The sequence below is a fragment of the Tachypleus tridentatus genome, chromosome 13 (assembly GCF_004210375.1).
Source record: "Tachypleus tridentatus isolate NWPU-2018 chromosome 13, ASM421037v1, whole genome shotgun sequence".
Taxonomy (NCBI): domain Eukaryota; kingdom Metazoa; phylum Arthropoda; class Merostomata; order Xiphosura; family Limulidae; genus Tachypleus; species Tachypleus tridentatus.
This window is the reverse complement of record NC_134837.1, coordinates 153,272,336-153,292,424: the sequence shown is the minus strand read 5'-3', so window position 1 is coordinate 153,292,424 and position 20,089 is coordinate 153,272,336. Positions and strand designations below refer to the sequence as shown.

The window sequence follows — 20,089 nt, the reverse complement described above, 5'->3', positions numbered from 1 at the left end:
GTTCAGATTTGATGCTCAGCTATGTGGTTGGTAATGCAGGCCCTTCTTTTTTATCAGTATAGATTCAGTTCATGAAAGAAGGTCCACTATTTTCTCATAATTCATAACATGTTCCATGTCCTCCCCATCCCCATAATTCTGGAGAGTAGTGGAGTGTACTTTGCCCACACAGTTGGAGCTTAAGAATGAATGTTCATAGTTACAGACCGGATGAGTTCTGTTTTCTTTAGCTGGTAAGACAACATGATCAGGTTTAAAGCTTCCTGTTATTTTACCATAGGAGGATAAAATCAAAGTCTCCCATGGACCCTTCTTTTCTAGTAGACATTTATAACATGTATGACTTAGGTTTAAAGCCTAGTATTATATTACTAAAGGAGGGATTCAAGCAACATCTCCAATGGACCATTCTCCTCTGAAGACTATTTATAACACATACGAGTTTGTGGAATATGTTATTACCTTTTGTACATTCTTGGTTTAGCATGATAACAAAGTGTACCAAAAAGCTGTAACTACACTTTTTAAATGTTCTTTCATGTATGAATTTGTAATTATTATTTTGTTTTTGAAGATGTCACAGTAATTTGACATGAAAAAGAAAATGTAAGGAAATAAAAGCAAAAGGATGCTACATTTATAGTGTGTGTTGCCACTGTTAAAATTGATTTGTTTATCAGTTGATAACTCTTGTTACAAATAGTTTATTGTCATTATAAATTTTTTATGGATACTTAACTGTTGTGCATGCTTTTTTCTTTGTAATACTGAAGGTTGGTGAGAAGAATCTGGAAAATGTTACTCATGAAGAAGCTGTTGCTACACTGAAGGCAACAACAGACAGAGTTGTACTGACAATAGCCAAATTGAGACCTTCAGTCTTCATCAACCATACTATACCTGCATCAGCTTCTCAGTCTTTTCAGGAACAAGATCCAAGCACAATTACTCCACCTTCATGTAAGTAGAAATTGAATATTTTAAAAACTTGTATGGATTCATATTTATGCATTGTTTCTTATGATATTTTTAAATGTGAGATTTTAAACATGTTTTCCCATGTTGTATTTTTCATTTCCTTACATAGCTTTTGCAGTATTGTAATCACTTTTGGAGTTTACCAGTTTGTTTCATTGGTTATTCTCTTCTGTTCATTCTACCAAAGTAGATGGTCTGTCTTTCCTAGATGATAAAATACTTTTTTTTATCATGAAATGTCTTCAAGCTTGCATTTAAAACAGTATCCTGTGAAAATTATATTTAAAAATGTATTCATATAGACTGATAATTAACATGTAAGTATTAAGGTATTTGCATGGAGAGGACACAGACACAGAACCTAAGTGGTACAAGTTTTTTTAATTGTTGTCAGTGTGTAACCTTTATCTAATCACATGTTTACAACATTTTAAGGTCTAGAAAATGAGATTGTTTTAAACACGTGTGTAATACCTGCATAAAAATTTATAAAAAAAAATAGTTTGAATACCCAATTAAAATTTTATTCTAAACTGATTACAAAGGATGAAATTAGTAGGTATATCAGTTATGAAAACCATCAAGTAGCATATTGTTACATTTCTTCACACACATATTTCTCCTGATAATGTTCAGACTGTTTAGTTTTGATGTACTATCTTTTAATCATATTATTTGTCAGCAATGGATAGTTGCCCTGTAAAGAGAAACTTCAGACATTAGTTCTTAGAAAACTGCCATAATATGTTTATATTTAAGTTACTTGAATTGAAATATATTACAGAATAAAATAATTTTGGAAAAAACTGTTGCTTTGAATGTTTAACACATTTTATGGGATGATGGTTTTATTTTCCAGCAAATGTTTCAATCACAGAATATCACCAAGAGCCTCCTCCTAGTACCTGCCCTTCTAAAGTTTTATCTGATGAAAACATCACCAGGTAATCGGTTAAATTGAATATTACTTTCATTCATGAAATATTTTATCTTTAAATATATTTATTATTACTTGCTGTAAAATATTAGTTTTATATATTTAGTCAAAGTAAAAAAATTAAGAACATATTGTAATTATTTTTACCATTCCAATGTCTACTTTGAGTTTTAATACTTTTAAACCAAATCAAAGAATGTCCCTTGGTGAATTTTACAGATCATTTGTTAAACAAAAATAATTAGTGGAGGTTTGTGTATGTTAAAAGATTTTTATTTATTTCTGGAGTATATACGATTAAAAATGTGATAAATGCATGAAAACTAAGATTTTATTGAACTAGAATGAGGTGTGTTTATGTATATATACATGTGTGTGTGTTTATATATATATATAATTTATACATATAAGTTATCTAGTATATAATATAATTTAATTCTATAGGAAATGAAAAGAAAAAATGAGTTAATAACTGAATGAAAAATATAATTAAAAAATTCAGCCAAATCATAGATGATTTATTATGTAATTTTCCCCAATTTTTGAAGATATTGAGAGAAGTGAGACCCAAATTGCATTGAGAGAATACTACATATCCAGTTTAACCTCAGGTTCACTGACTTCACATGCTTAGATGGAAAAGGAGCAGATTTGCTCTTGCCCACAACATCTTATATCTTTACTACCTTTCATTGTCTGCAGCCAAAAGTGGGGAAAAAAAAAGAAAAGAAAAAAAAAAAAAGTAATACCTGAAAAATAGTAAGAAAGATAATAAATAGAACTAGTCACAACCTTGAAAATAGTTTTTGTGCTCTTTGCTTGAATTTTCCTTCTATAATTTTTCACACATGCCTTTTAAGCTATGATTCTTTGCTGAAGTTATATGTTAGATTGATAAATCCTGGTCTGTTTGGAGAAATGAATAAATGTACAAAAACATACTTTGTGAGCAACCACTTTCCCACATGTGCCTGCATACAGAGAAAGGTGATAAAGAGGTGGGACATCATGGGCTAGAGCACCCACATATGCTCCTTTTATTTTTCTTTCTAAGCATGTGAGGCTGGCAAAATTTATGTTAAAACATAAAATTTGGTCCTATTTCTGACAGTACTTAAAAAAAAACAAGGCACATTGCATAATGATCCATTGTATGATATTGTGACCTGGTGTTGGATATTTGTTTTAAAACTTTTGATTTATTTTTCTTCTCACTAATTTTAAATTTAATTATATTTCATCAAAGATTTGGATGTAAAATTCACGTGTGTTTTTTTCTTTTAATGCAATATGAATATAATATATATTTAAACACACATGTGCTGATAATGCCATGATCTGTTTTGCACATTAACATTATTATATTGTATATTCCAAATTTATGGTGATAATTTATAATAAATTAATTGTACTTGCAATTTATAGTTATAGTAGTAGGCCTTATTCTGCTTTTTTTACACTTTACACATCACATATGTAGATTAAGAGTACAACACTTTATAGATTCATAGATACAAACACAGATCGTAGTGAAAAACCATATAATCAGAAAAAAATGTCTAATGGGTGCTTGTTACACACAATGATATTGCAACAATAAGTAAAAGCTTGGTAGATAAAAGAAGTTATTTGTATAAACAGGTCTATTAGTGATGAAATTTTTATCTCATAAAATATGATAAATTTTCTGTTTTTAGTTTTTGCATTGTTTTATGCTTTTGGATTGCAGCATTAAGGTTTAGACTACTTTAGTTTTATATAAAGAACTGTAAATTTAAACAACAATCATTAACGTTCACAGTGTAATATATCTTTTCTATCAATAATGTGTTATCTCTTGTTTCTTTTAAGAGTGCTCAAAGTGTCCTTTAAAAAAAAAAACCTGATATCTCTGAATACATCAAAAATTAACCTATGTTTATTTTGATATAGTGTAAAAATCCTGATTGTATTTTTTTAAATAAGTGTATTACTGTTAAAAACGATTTTTCACACTTCATTAAGGCAGTGAATTTTTATGTCTAAATTTCGACTAGAAGTGCTTCCAACAACTCATTTTTTGACCAGACAGTTTGACAGAGATTTTGCATCTTACATAATTTCCTTGTTTAACGTGATCTTTGAGTCCCCATTCTTTTCAGGGTTCCTGAAGTTGCTTTGAGTTCTTAGTCCCAAATGATCATTCCAGTCACCTAACAGGTATTTTAAGGTTATGTTATATGTTCTTTCTTGACACCAGTTTATGACATGACTCTTATATGCCATGCATCTCCTTTACCTGAAGATTTATTTTTCATGACTGCTGACATACAGACACCAATGGTTGGGATGATTTGCTTTGTTTGTCTACAGACTACATTCTTGTTCTCTCTACATCGTCAGCCTGGTTCTTCTTATCCAGTACACTGTCAAACAAGGAAGGGAATAAATTCTTATTACCATTTCATCTGTTCACTATTTCTCACATTTATGTCTGATCATATTTTGATCATGATCTTGTTCAATGAGGGTTGTAAAGGGTTTTTTTGCCTAAATTTATGCCTTTAGAAATGCTAAACAACTACTTTTTTATTATGGGCAATCTTTAAAGGGAAGGAATCTTTTGTGAGTCTATCAAGTTATATTTGTTACATTTTTATGTCCTCAGAAGCCTAATTGAATTGCCTACTGAAAGCCATTGTGCAAAGTGGTTTGTAGACCTCCTGCCATACTTTTATCTCTTATTATTTGTATAGTTTGGCATTATCTTCCTCTAAAGGCTTTCACCCACCCCTTGTATTTATCTTAACCACATCCACTAGATTATGAAAAGAGGTGAGAATTATTTTTACCAATATTGTCTCTTCTTCACTTTCCAGAGTCCCTTACTTTATTTTTGCAGGATCCCACTCTGTGGTGAGTATTACCCAGACAAGTGTGCTTTTATCAAACCAAATCCACACTAGCAACAACTAACACAATATACTTTATCTAGATTACTTAGGCAAACTGGGGTGGTATTACTGTACTATGCTGGACTGCCATTCATGGACTATAATGAATAAAGCAAAAAGGGATCCTGCCCATTCCTCCCAGTTATCAAGTTGAATAAATCGGAGGTTGGTTTATTTTTAAAATTTAGGGAACTTGGTTCTCCTGTTGCAGTGTTTCCAGAGCATTGTTCTTCAGGTCTCCCCAGAGTGCATTACTACAGCTGGTTTTCAGTAGCTGGGGTGGTGGACAAAGTTATTTCTTCCAGAAGGTTCAAGTAAATGTTTTCCATTCTTGGAGAAGAGAGTGAAGTTTGGAGCTCTCCTATCTGGGACCCTGGATGCTTTTTTTTTTCCAGATGCTGGCAAGAGAGACATCAGCCTATGCAGGAGCATACTCATAATATTGCTTCTTATTTGATGCTTGGCTATCTGATTAGGGTGCCCATGACTTTTCTTTTTTGATCAATGTTGGTTTAGCACATTGTTCATGGAAGAGGGTCTACTCTTTCCTCACAATTTCAAAGACAGAATGGTTTTTGGTTCAGAAAAGTTGTTCCTTTTCCTTCTCATAATTTTGGGAGCAAGTGTTACATAGCTAGAAAGTGAAGATGAGCATTTATAGTTTCAGACCAGATAAGTTCCGTTTCATTTGATTGAGTGAGGCATAAATGATCCCATCATTCCAAGCTTGTGGTGTTGCCTTTTGCACTTCTTCAGGTTGAGGAGGAGGTTTGTCCAGTTCAGTGTTGCTTACTTTCTTATTGTGATTTCAGTGGCCCCTACCCACCAATGTGAGATGTATGCATCCTGACCCATTAATTCTAATCCCAAGTAGTAGAACCTTAGCTATCTTGTTGGGGCATGGTGTGTAGTGGTGATACTTCATGTAAAATTCCACCCATGATACAAGAAGTACCTCTCAGGTGAAGAGAATACCTGTTCTAGATATAATGCTGTTACCCCCGTTAGAGTGCCAATCTTATGTTGACGCACCCATAATTTATCCAGATGCTTTCTGTATGAATAATGCCCTTACCAACCCTTCCATATTGTCAATGTGGAATTCTAGCTATAAGTGCCAGTAGAGGTAGGTATGTTTTGGAAATTAATATTTTCCTAAATTGAAATGTATTTCCAATAATACTTATTTCCTTTCACACTCTACCTCCCCAGTAAGAGCTGTTGTTAGAGGCTGGGATTGAGTCAGTCTGAAAAAAAATGATAATATTATCTGAATGTGAGGTGCTTATATATAGTACCAAGATAGAGGGTGCATTGATATAAGTGGAGAGTGTCATGTTATAAACATTGCAGTGGGCAACTGAATGGGGTATAAAAGACTAGAGCAAGTGAGAAAACATCAGACCAGTGCTTAGATGGGCAAAGGAAGAAACTCTGGCAGTTGAGTAATAACTATAAGGGTGAGAGAGGTAAGTATTGTTGGAAACATATTTTTAGTTTAGGAAAATGTTAATATTGTCTTCATGTTTTCTGTGATAATCAAATATTGACTTGTTTCAAGTGGTAACTAAATGGTATCTCATGTGTTATATGATAACCAGATATTATCTTCATGTTTTATGTGATAACCAAATATTGTCTTCTTGTCTCATGAGATAACCAGATATTGTCTTTGTCTCATGCAGTAACCACATTTCCACCATTTTTGGTAACTTATCATAGCAGTGGATCTACCTAATTTGATTTTTTTTTTTTATGACAGCTTCTAATGACACTATTCCTGTTTTGTAGTGGTTTTGATCTTCATTGATTTCTACTCTTAACACTTTCTCCACAAACGTGTCTGATTGTATAATTTCACAAGTTCTTGGTGGGCTTCCTTTCAGATACAACGATTCAGTTTTGTCTGTATTTTCATCTGTCTATTTAGTCTTTATTTTCTTGCTCATAATGTTGCCTTCCCACTTGATCTGATTGCTTGGTTATATCAGTTTTGAGCATGGAAAATTTGAACAACAATGCTTGTTTGTCAAATATTTCCTGTTTTTGTCAGCTTCCTTTATTTAGTGTCTCATTTTGTGATGTGATAGATTTGACCTGGGTTGATGATTTCTTAATTTATTCTAAATTTTTGAGTACTCTGTTTTGGACAAGTTAGTTAAATTTAAAATGGTTTTTAAAGCTTTAATAACATATATACTGTACTACACTGTGTTTGTTTTTTTATCAATTTTGAGATGCACAAGTAATATACAGTCTTATAAACAAATATTAAGTATTAACTGTCTAAAAAGTTAATAGTTTTTTATGTCATCAACTTGAAACATTCACCTTTTTTTGCTCAGACAAGTTGTATAAAAGTGTTTTAAAATTTAGTAACATAAAAACAACTTTAAACTTTCAGTCACATTTTTTACTCAATCTATAATCCCTAGTGTTGTTGAATGTTTAGATGCATTTGGTGACCTGTTATTTTATGAATACATGGTATCTCATTATAAAAAATATGGCATACTTGTTCAGCATAAGAAGTTTTTAATTGATTCCTTAAAAACATTCTTTATTTGATTCTCTACTCTTCTGTTTTTGGTACTTAACTGTTAATATTTTATCCTGTCATTGTTTATTCTGAGCTACCAACAGCCATATTTTTTGTGAGTTCCAGTGACGAAAATATATAGAAACAACAATAACAAAAAAAAAACAGGAGTATTGTCTGACAAAAGGCTTGGAGGGAGAGAAAGAAGACGGACCTTGTGTGTGCCCACTATTTTATCTGGGACTCTTGTGCTAAGATGCAATTTGCTAGTTTGCGTATCTGGGTTGGACAGGAGTGCCTTACAAAAACCATAATTTGGGGTCCCTCCCGAGCTTTAGAGAGACAACTGTTTTTGTAGATGTCCCCAAATGACCTCCTTATTAACTTTTTAGATAGTTGAAACTGAATATTTGTTTATAAGACTGTGTATTACTTGTGTGTCTTGATTTTGAAAAAAACACCAAAACACTGAGTGTAGTACAGTGTGTATATATATATATTTAAAGCTTTGAAAACTGTTTTAAATTTAATTAATTTGCCCAAAATAGAGCACTGATAAATGTAGAATAAATTAGCAAAAAAAATGTAATGTAGCTTAGTATCTGTACAATATATCTACTGTTTCTATAACTGCAATGAGAACTTGGATGTGTATGTGATCATTAACATTAGTAAAGCATTATGTGTTTAAAATTTATTGCAATAGTGATTTTTACACATTAAGTGTTATCTGTAAGCTTAGTGTTTCATTGCAGTTTGACAAGACTAAACTGTACTACTTGAAGTTTCATTTAATTATTATATTGGTCAGAAATGTAATTTTACAAAGATTTGTAAAATAAGAAGCCTTTTTCAGCCAAAAATAAAAAACCATCAGGTCTCTAATCTATACCTGACATGCAAGTGCTAAAAACTTCTGTAGCCTAGTTTAGCCAGTCAAAACTAGGTCATTTTCTCAGTAGTCTTGTTCCATCTGATATGATCTTAGGATGTGTATTTTTACATGACCTTGTTATGTCATATGATTACACAGTGAACTACCTAACCATTTATTTCTTGTTTGAACTCCATAAAAGTCTTTACCCTATTTGACTATCAGCTATGTTGAAATGATGAACTATTATAGTTATTTTGTTGTTACGATTAATACATTCGAAAGATCAGCCTTCTAATTCTTGCATTTTTCTGTCATAGCCTTAAATGGACCAGTTATCCATCCCTGTTGAATGAAGGTAGCAGAAGATGTAATTTACATATTGCTTGTTTATCTTGGATAGATAACTTGTAACTGTTGGCTTGGATTAAAATAAGTGTTTAATGAAAATGTGAGTGTCTCCTGGAGGAAATATTTGTGTGGTGATAATAACTTGATGGCTAAAGTTGGGGAATTTCCTTTTAAAAAATTAATAGCACAAGTACATACTTTAGAAAGAAAAGAGGTAGCATGGAATACTGTTTTATTTTGAGGTATTTTTGAAGCCTTTTCTTTAGAACTACAGTAGGTTTTTGTTGTTGTTTTTGAGATAGTCTTGCAACTTGTACTACTGGAGTGACGTAGAAAGATATTAAGCCTTGGAATTTATTTAGCCAGTTTTAATTGAAATGTACTTGAAAAGATCATACTTTTCACCAGGGTTAACAGTGACACCATCTGTAACCAAAGAAAGTACTAATTTCAGCACATTATTACTTTTCCATTGCTTCCAGTGCACCTTTTTCTAAGGCTCATCAACAAAATAAATAAATAAAAGATAAAGTTTAGTCTAGCAATCTGTCCATGCATGGTCAGGTGATTAGGTTCCTCAACTCACAATCTGAGAGTTGTGGGTTTGAATTCCCTGTCACACTGAGCATGTTTGCTCTTTAAGTCATGAGGGCTATTTAAAATTATAGTTAATCTTACTATTCGTTTGTTAAAAAGTAGCTCAATAGTTGGTGGTAGGTGCTGATGACTAGCTGCTTTCCCTCTAGTCTTTTACTGCTAAATTAGGGAAGGACAGTGCAAATAGCCCTTGTGTATCTTTGTGCAAAATTAAAAACCATAACTGTTCATGCATATTGAAGGTTGACAGTGACAATGTGCTTCAACAATACACTCCAAAATATGCTAGTGGAAGCCTGGAGTAACATGCTGCAGATCAAATGATGGCTTGCATTTATCAACATATTCATTTTCATTGATGGATTTTTTATTGCTCTAACTATGGATGGCCAACATATTGCAGAGACCATGAGATTTTTGTTAGTTTAGATTGTTATTAACAGTTTACCAGTTTTATTGGAAATTTCATTTATTTCTTTGTTGAATACATGATTTAATAGAGATTTTCATATCATTTTCTTCTGTGAGAGGCTGTGGAACCAACACATTTCATCACATTGTTGTGGTATTCTGATGCTAGATGATCTGGGACTATTTCTTTTCAGATAATTATTAAAGTTTCTGTCGCTATATGGTTTGGATTTTTTTTTTTTTCAGATAATTATTAAAGTATTTTTGTAGTTACTGCTGTTGCTTTCCCTGTATTTGAATGTATCTGAATAGTATCAAAATACTTTCAGCATGTCATGCATATCTTGTATAAATGAGTTATGCATTGGGATGGACTTGGAAGTCAGATTAATATAGGTAAGATAATGTCAGTACTCTTGGGACAAAGGTGTGGTATTTCAAAAGATTTGGAAGATTTTTAATTAAATTTTGCTTCACACAATCTTGAAGTATAGGTGTAGAATTTCTTTTATTTTCTGAGTTCTTGATGAAAGGTCTGAAGGATTGGGGAATTATCATTTATGATCTGGCTTGAAAATATGTTTTTATTGTTGTTTTTTTCATAGGCAAGCACTTACTGGCCACTGAATAAAAATGACTGCCATTTATTAAATATAGAACAAAAGGATAACATATCGAAGTGTCTCTTAAACTTTGCATTACTAACTGATCAAGTGTATTAGTGAAATTTTGAATGCCAGTCTGCTTTCTGTCTATCTACTACGCTCCCAGTACTGTACCTGATGAGTCCTCTGTGTATGGGTTCAGATTCTCTTCTTTGATAGGTTTATTGTAGCAATTTATCAGTCAGATCAAGGGTGTTTAGCAGTCTGCCCACGAAAGGTATGCAAGCATGCATTAAAAATGTACGATGTTGTGTAACGTCTACACACAATAAAACTATGTTTACATCCTCTTCTTCATACACATTTAATATGTAGGAGTGCCTGTGCATTGAACATTGTGTTTGGTAGCACTAGTTTAAAATGACGTAATTAATTGTTTTGTTTGTTTTGAATTTTGTGCAAAGCTACTACACAAGGAATATCTATCTGCACTAGCTGCCTTTAATTAAGCAGTGAACAATTAAGTGGAAGGCAGCTAGTCATCATCACCAACTGCCAACTGTTGGGCTACTTTTTAAACAAAGAATATTGGAATTGACAATCACATTATAACGCCCCCACGACTAAAAGGGCGAGCATGTTTGATGTGACGGGGATTCGACCCGCTACCTTCAGATTGCAAGTCAAGCGCCCTAACCATTTGGCCATGACAAACCCATACTTCATTAAATATCATATTTTTCCCAAAGGTCGTGCTTTTTAGTAATAAAAGACCACGCAGACACAACACATTCTTTACGCTGACAAAAGTGTTACAAACGTTCAGACAAACGATGAATTTCCATGACACTTTAATGCAAAGATATATTTACATCTGCACAGCTTTGGCCTTCAAGTGTCAAGACCGTATGAAATGTGTGTGCACTTCTATAAGTCATCTAGTTTATAGTTGACTTTCTAGTCTTAAGAAGGTTTGAAAGTTGATTTTCTTGTGCACGGCCTTGGTTCTCAGGTTGCAGGATACCATATGATGAAAAAAAACGATCATAAACTGAAGAAAAAGATTATATCCTTTCCTCTAAACGTTTCGTTTCCAAACCTTTTTCATGAGCGAAAACTGCTTAATTTAAACTGCTTGACTCACAATCCGCAATGAGTTTTTAATTTGTTCTACAGACCAGTGAGTGGTATGGAACGAGGCCACGCAGATAATATTAATGTTTTAAGAAAATGAGCATCTTCAGTGTCTAACTGCGCCAGTGTTGGTGTGAAACCTAAAATTATTAATAGTGAAAAGCATTTGAGTCTTCACACAAAACAGATAAAGAACATAGAAGAAACAAATGTAAAAAAAAGAAAAATGTAAGTAAAAGGATAAAATATGACTTGAAATGTAAAGTTAACTAGAAGAAGTAAACAACCATCTACGATTATAATGCCCATCCTGTGTCGAGATTACTTTATAGATTAAGTTTCGGAACAAGTAAGGCTTTATTTAGGTCCAGAAAATCAGTTGTAGCAAGGATTTCAGATTTTTGTCTACCATATTGGTCTACAAAGCGTGGAGTTAAAATCCTTACTTGCCCAACAGATTTACTCGGCATGTTTCTCTAATGTAAAATTCATTACGTATTATACAAGCTATTCTACAAATAAAATTTGTTATTGTGCATTTATCCCTGCTCTTGAGTCTTTAGTCTGTTTCTCTCGAGTATTATGTGAATCGTATTCCTGACGTATTAATATTTGTTTTGTAAGGTGTGTTTTTTTTCCTGGTTTTTCCACCAATCTTATTTTAACTTCAGTTTTCCTATCCTTTAAGTCTATCACTAATGTGTGGGATAGTCCAAGTCGCAAAACTGCGTATGTTATTCTGTTACGTAATGAAAAGTTTCCCCTTTAATTTTTCAGTCACGTTTGATAAAAATTACAAGAGTAACCGTTCACTTTGAGCATGCGTCGTAGATCTGTTGGTCTCTTGAGTTTGCTTTTTTCAGAATTGCAGATTTTGTTGATCTTCATATAATTTTTTTTGAATATGAGACAAAAAGTCTGTGAAGCTAAATGAGGAACTTTTGTATACGCATGTTATGAAGAATCGTTGGAATAGAACATCCAGTTGACACTCATGTTACTATAACTAAATGAGGATATTCGAATTCCGTTCGTGGTACTTTACGAGTGCCATTTTACAGAAGCAGGTGAAATAAGCAAATAAAATAAAATATGTGCACGAAATTTTACGTATTTTTCCTTACTGTGTTTTTGAGATTTTTTGAAATGTAAAATTACATACTTAGGCCTAGCATAAAATACTTTGTTTAGTCGTTGCATTTTTGCGTGTGCATGTGTCTCAAAAATATCTGAAATAATAATAATTTGTTCAGTGGTCATCCCTATATAGATATAGATTTATCGTCCCATGGTGGGACAGCAGTACGTCTACGGACTTACAACGCAAAAATTTGGAGATCGATTCCCCTCGGTGGGCACAGCAGATACTTCAGTGTGGCTTTTCTATAAAATAAACCGTATTTATAGCTCTAGAGTGTTGCATGTTGATAGAAAAGATCACCTGTGTATTCACTTCATCTTTTGTATAATAACAGTGAAGATTCCTGTGTGAAGATGGCCCGGCATGGCGAGGTAGATAAGGCACTCGACTCGTAATCTGAGGGTCGTGGGTTCGAATCCTGTCACACCAAACATGCTCGCCATTTCAGCCGTGGAGACGTTATAATGTGATGGTCAATCTCACTATTTGTTGGTAAAAGAGTAGTCCAAGAGTTGGGGGGAGGGTGGTGATGACTAGCTGCCTTCACTCTAATCTTACGCTGCTAAATTAGGGACGGCTAGTGCAGATAGCCCTCGAGTAGCTTTGCGCGAAATTCAAAACAAACCAAACAAATCCTGTGTGAAGATTTTGTTGTGTTCTATATCTCTTGCCTGGCATGGCCAAGCGCGTTAAGGCGTGCGCTTCGTAATCTGAGGGTCGCGGGTTCGCGCCCGAGTCGCGCCAAACATGCTCGCCCTCCCAGCCGTGGGGGCGTTATAAAGTGACGGTCAATCCCACTATTCGTTGATAAAAGAGTAGCCCAAGAGTTGGCGGTGGGTGGTGATGACTAGCTGCCTTCCCTCTAGTCTTACACTGCTAAATTAGGAACGGCTAGCACAGATAGCTCTCGAGTAGCTTTGTGCGAAATTCCGCACATTCGCATATTCTTCACCATAAAGTGGCCTTTTAATAAAGGTATATTAATATTTACACATTGAAATAAATAAACTAATACGTCACGTAGTGCGTGTTAAATGTTTACTTTCTTTAGGTTCTCCACAAACTCGGAAAGATTGTATGATCTCATGAGACGAAGTAACGATTTTATATATATATATAATTGTGTATTAGGGTGACAGTTTCACACGTAGTCATGAATAACATTCCAACTGACTCGCCCACGCTCTGAGTCAGTAGTTAGTGTAGCGATAAGGTGTTCAGTGTCGCAAAGGGCAAATGAACAGCCAGTGAACTACTATAACGTGTATAGCAAGCAGTTCCCAGAATTATTTCGCATGTGCGTGTGTGTATCATGTACAAAAATGAAAGTATGCCAGAACATACAATAAAAGTTCAAGTCGTAAGTTTAGTGCATTGGTTCTGAACTATTTTTTGCTTCATACAGTACTTTTTTAGGGGGGTGGGGAGGTAGGGGACATGCATTAAAGGGAACAAATATACAACATTTAAACTACATAACGGAAATTTAGGCCTTTTTCCACATGTAGGATAATCTCTATGTATACTGAGTTACATATGTTTTCCCCCAATTCTTTTGCCGAGTTTTTACGCTTATTGTGGTCACTGATGCAATTTCTTTTCCCTAATTATATAACTATTCCTGAGATCACAGATAGAGAACTTCTGAGTTGGTCTATACTTTAATATAAAATTAGTTTATGACAAAAAAACTTTAAGACTATAGTTTGTTTTGTTTTTTTAATTTAATTATTTGTTTGTACATATAATCTTAAAACATAGTGGAACACCAGACTTTGTAATCTGATAAGTCAGTATTTCGCGAATGTGTTACAATCTAACCCCAAGGTAAGGATATCTGACTTATGTAGCCACTTGACTGATCTCGTATTGATATTATTAGTGTGTGTATGTCGCGAAAAAATAGGAAAAATTACTAGCATTTGTTAATTGAAATAGTTGGATTATTTAAACCAAACCAATCAACAGAAAGTAGTTTGGTATACATACATTAAATTACATGGATGAAAGAATACCTTTCCAGAGGTTAATGGCAAATAAGGTTAAAAAACCAAGGTGTTTATGTACATATGTATATATAATTTATTTTTTTTATTCATTTAGCTTCATTGAAACTAAATCAACATCTGAAGTTTGGAACCAATTTTCATTCATTCAGCCATGGCAGTTATTTGGATGTAATATCTTTCGAGCTCCAAAAAACCTTTGGAGTCTGAAAGACAGCCAGTGGTACTCAGAAATTTTAGTTTTTCTTCACCATGCACATGGTAGTAAATTAATGGTAACCTGATTGAAGATTTGATTGAGAATTTTAAACTAGCCACTGGGCCAAGTTGGCTGAAATTAGATGAATGTGTTTGGTGCACGAAGTATTTATTATTTCTTCTCATGCTGATCGGAATGTGAGGCAACAATGACTTGTGGGTGCGTGTTTGTTCCATTTCATGTTTATATGAAATCCAAAAGAGGATCTTTCTTAACATATTTATTTCACGTTTCAGTGTAACTTATCATAATTCACTTGAACCCCCCGCTAGTACAGCGGTATGTCTACGGATTTACAACGCTAAAATCAGGGATTCGATTCCCCTCGGTGGGCTCAGCAGATAACCCTATATGGATTTGCTATAAGAAAACACACAAAATACATAATTCACTTGAATAATGAAAACGACTTTTATTCGTTATGCAGTTTTAACTCACGATATTTATTTGTTTTTATCTGCTTTGGACTATGTGTTATGTCCACCACTGGCAATCGAACCTCTCATTTTAGCATTATTAGTTTGTAAAGTCATTGTTGTCCCATCGGGGTACCTGCTTTAGCTATACTAATAAGTTTACGTTGGTTACTGACTCTCAAACTTTCAGTATGATTACATCAGGAAGTCTATTGTACTGATTCTACCTTTTATGTTAGACTTTGAGAAACAAATGTTGTTTCTATGTAAAATATTTTCTCAACCCAAACGAGCCGTTTTTGCATATAAATTGGTGCAAGTTTGTAACAGATAATAAAGATTTGTAAGTGTTCAAAGGGGAGGGAGCACACCAATACTCTAGAAAGTCTAAAAGGTCCGCTGTATTCATATTTATTTAATTGAGAACTGTCATGCAAGTTACTTAAAAAATTCTTTTAGTAGAAGAAAAGCTTAGAAAAGGACTCCCATACGCACGCGCGCCTGCGTACACACAATACTTTATGGTGCTGGCAATACCCGTAGGTAATCAAACATAGGCCCTGAATGATAGTAGGATTAATCAAAATAAAATGATAATATAAAAAAACACAATACTCGGTGTTGGAAATAAATAAGTAAAGAATATTATGTTATTAATTCTTACTGTAAAATTATAATTAACAAGTGACACAAATAAAATTGATAATAATTACAGTTCATTTAATTTAGTTCGCACAATAACACTCACTGTTCATAAAAGTTGATGGTATAAATATTGTCTAGATCACTACTATCTGTCACTCCCTAGTTGCACAGCGGTATGTTTGCGGGCTCATACCGTTAAAAATAAGGTTTTCTAAACCCGTGGTGGGCAGAGCACAGATAGCTCATTGTGTAGCTTTATGCTTAATTCTAAACAAACAAACTATATCTGTTGTACCCACAGCTGGCCAGAAGAGTCCTAGATTTGATGAAAGACTTCATTGGCACTTTATGTTATATCTTGCAAGCATGGGCTATTAATTCGAAACAAAGTAAATCATGCTACGTGACTCATGGCTTTGAGATTACTCCTAGCAAAATTTTCTACTTACTGTAAAATCAAACATAAACCAGTGCTCCATATAATTATATTAAATGTTTGTTTGACTTGCTGTAGTATGTGAGGATTCGATCCTTTTAAGTAAACCATAAAGCAGCCGCATTCGTTACAGTTTTTTTTTTTATATTCAGACAGCAAATTTTGTGTGTATATCAGATCCCTAATATTTAATACGACGTGTTACTTTTATTTCCTCACTGCTATTTATTATTGCATCTGGTAAATGTGACGTAAAGAAATATGATGAAAAACACATATAGTGAATATTTTGTGTTATTATTTTACTTTTTCATCTGGGGATTTTACTTTTGAGAGAGTAGACATCAGTTTAAAATAGACCAGGATTCAACACTTGATGTTTGTATCCGTAATAGATATACAATTTCCGTTGCTGCCGAAGAAGTGCCGTCTGTGTAGTGTTATCGCGCGAAACACTTGCGTTTGGGCTTTATATCATAGAAACTGACGATACAGCATGAAGTATGCTTCGCATACGTAATTCATATTAGTACAGATTTCGACACTGGAAGAAAAGGGAAGCGAAAGGCTGCGGTTATTTCACAATCAGATGTATACACGTTGCTGCTTATCCATTACACAATGCGAACGAACGTACTTCTGCGCATAGGTTGTGTGAAACAGTACCGGTGCACCTGATTCACCATCTGGCCGTTACTTAATGTAGGTTGTATAAATATGTTCTCAATTCTCGACCTGTTCTCCTTTTTGAACTTCTTCCTACCCATAAATCGAGGTGGAGGCACACAGTGAACGTGAAATAGTTTTACTATACTCAAAATTTTGTTAGTTGAGCGTAACAGTGTTAAAAGTAATAAGCAGTATTTGACCGATAATGTGACAGAATGCCATAAACGTATATGTATATTAAATAAGCATTTTATTTAAGGTTTTACACGTGTTCTCCAGTGTTGTCTATCAAGTATAACGGTAACCTTCCCTTTTTCGAGTAAGTTTTAGATAAAAGGAATATTTTCAACAATGCCTGTGGTTTGCATGCCTCGATCTGCTATTCACCATATTAAGATAGCGAACAACACGTTTACTAGACGTAATGAAAGGTAACAAAGAAAATATATGTTTTTCTGTTGTGTGTATGTGTTGTCATGGAAATGGAATTTCCTTTATTAGTGTTAGAGATTGATAACTGAACAAAGGGATTAAAAGATCAATATAGTGATTTCTTAAGAGATTTGTATAGAAATGCATACATACAAAAAATTGGTGTGTGTGTTTGCACATGTATATAGAAATTACTATTGAAAGCTAGAAATAAAAAACTTCTTATGGTGGATGCTTTGTTTCATTTCAACCTTTAGTAGTAATTTGAATTGGTCATGATATTACTGCATTTTGTAATGCTTTCCTAATGTTGACATTTCTTTTCAAATAAAATATATTTAAAATGTTTCAAACATTGTTTTTGTTAACTGTAGAAGTTCCTGAAAATTGCTCCTTCAGTGATAGCAATATGTCTTCAGACTTACAATGCTAGAAACTGGGTTTCAATACCTGTGGTGGGTAGAAAACAGGTAGCCCATTGTGTAGCATTGTGCATAATTACAAGCAAACAATCTTAAAAATGAAAATGTATGTGTATATCAGGAAACTATTTTTTTATCTGCATATAGGACAGTTAGAAACTTAATCAAATTTTATTAGGGAAAAAATTAAATGACACTCTTTGAATCTTTGACCTAAATATGTGTTAAATAATATGTATTACGTTATTTGTTGCTTTTATACTGTGTGATAAGTTAGTGATCTTTTGTCCCAGTGAAAAGTTATTACTTTAAAATTTAATAATAAAATTCCAAATTTAAATAAAATATGTTTGAAATACAATGAAAGTTTTTGTGACTTTCTTATAACTGTAGCCTTTAAACCAGTTAGCTGAAATCACAGTTGCTATACATATGTATTCTCAAGCGAACTTCCAAGAGTAGTACAACTATTAGTTACATAAAATACTTTTAAATGTAAAGATAAAGGATAATATAAATATTTTATTTGGTACTTTTAATGAAATTTAATAAACTGAAGAATCACGTGTTTGCAAACTAATGTATTGTTCTTACTCAGTTTGTAATTTTTTACATATACATACAATAATATTAATGTTGCTGATATACAGTTAAGTTGTAAATGTTTAATTTGATATTTTTATCAAATTAAGCATATTATAAATGTTTAATACAAAACTCTGTTAAGAATAAAAATGATTGAAAATAAATGGGATATTCAAATATTTTTCAAAGTATGGATATTATTAATATTACTTTTATCTTATTTAGACACTATGGTTAGTCATATTTTAATTTAAAATAACAATTAATTTCAAATGAAACTCTAATAATATTCAATCATTATTTTTATTGTATAGAAAAATCCCTGTTGAAGGTCTTGTAGCTGAAACTTTGAGTCAAACAAAATAATTTTTATCTGAAATCTTCAGTAGAATTTAATTAAAATCTGAGCTTAATATTCCAGCCAGCACTCAGACTTACAACTAGAATACAAAATGTTTTATGTCTTAAGTTTAATTGTAATTGTAGGTTTGTAGTTTAGTTCAAAGAGTCTTTCTGTTAGTGATTTCAATAAATTAGTGTAATGTAAAAGGGAAATAAAGTTTTGGAAGCATTTAAATTAAATTTGTAAGTATTAGCTAGTGTTATGTGAAAAAAATAATGACAAAAGCCCGAAACAAAGACTTGTGAAAAATATACAGGTTTTACCAAACTCTATTTTATATTTCCATTATTTTTTTTTAAATGGTATATTGAGCAAATGTTTTTTTTTGACCTTTTGTGACACAAACATTTCAAACATCCATTGTTCCATCAATGCATTAAACACTGCATTTAGACCTGATAAAAAGCAGTTGTTCAAATTATTATCTTTAAAAAATAAATTTTGTTTAATGAGATTATATCTTTTAAGCTAATATAAAAAAAATATTTAGTCTACTTATGCTAAAAGTAGACTGTAATATCTTCATAATTTATGTTAATACAAGTATCTTCCAAAAAACAACTTTACCTTGTATTCACAACTCTTTTTGGAAATTAGGGCTATTTATTCCAAGATGTTGATGTTGTATATGTTATCATTTGTTGAGTTTGTGTGTGGAAATAAGGGAATAGATATGATATATAATGTCAACTGTATGAGCAGAGTATAACATATATGCTATTATGCCATACCATAGACTTTAGCATTCATGGATTTTCATTTGGATTATTCCATTGCTGCAAAGTCATGGTCAAATCTCATCTTTTGATTATAGTAGGCCAAGGGTTAACAATTTATTATATTAACTTTATGCCTTCTCTGTAGTTTGTTGGTTAAAAATCAGAGAAGCCCATCGTAGATAGCCCTTATATAACTTTCTATGAATATCTTAAACAAAGAAAAATATCTGTATTATGTTTTATCATGAAAACTGTCATTTGTCATTTTTTGTACAAGAAAGCAAAAAATGAAGTTATCTGTTTTTTAATAGAAAGTTTCAACAGTGGGCATACATTCATGTAATTAATTTTTATGGACCATCAAGAACAAATCTAGCAATCTTTGGGGACTATCATAGTTGTTAGATTCAGATCAAATCTCAGTAAACCCATGAGTGTCTTGTATTGACCATGTCAATCAAAGCTTTAGAAAAAAAATTTTGTTTCAAAATTTTGTCTGACAAACAATGACTCAGTAGAGGACCTGTGCTGTTGGTAAACTATGACTATATACTTTTTCCTCCACTTTTGCTTTAATTATTCATAATGCTTTTTATT

The 20,089-nt window shown here is 32.7% G+C and overlaps 1 protein-coding gene across 15 annotated transcripts in view; it reads left to right on the top strand.

Moving 5' to 3' along the window:
• The window catches only part of LOC143237638 (disks large homolog 1-like), a 262,734-nt gene that overhangs the window by 206,357 nt on the left and 36,288 nt on the right, over window positions 1-20,089 (top strand). For all 15 annotated transcript variants that reach the window (XM_076477117.1, XM_076477113.1, XM_076477112.1 and 12 more), the window contains 2 exons: window positions 774-960; window positions 1,838-1,922. In XM_076477117.1, the coding sequence (XP_076333232.1) occupies window positions 774-960; window positions 1,838-1,922 (272 nt within the window). The remainder of the gene's footprint in view (window positions 1-773; window positions 961-1,837; window positions 1,923-20,089) is intronic.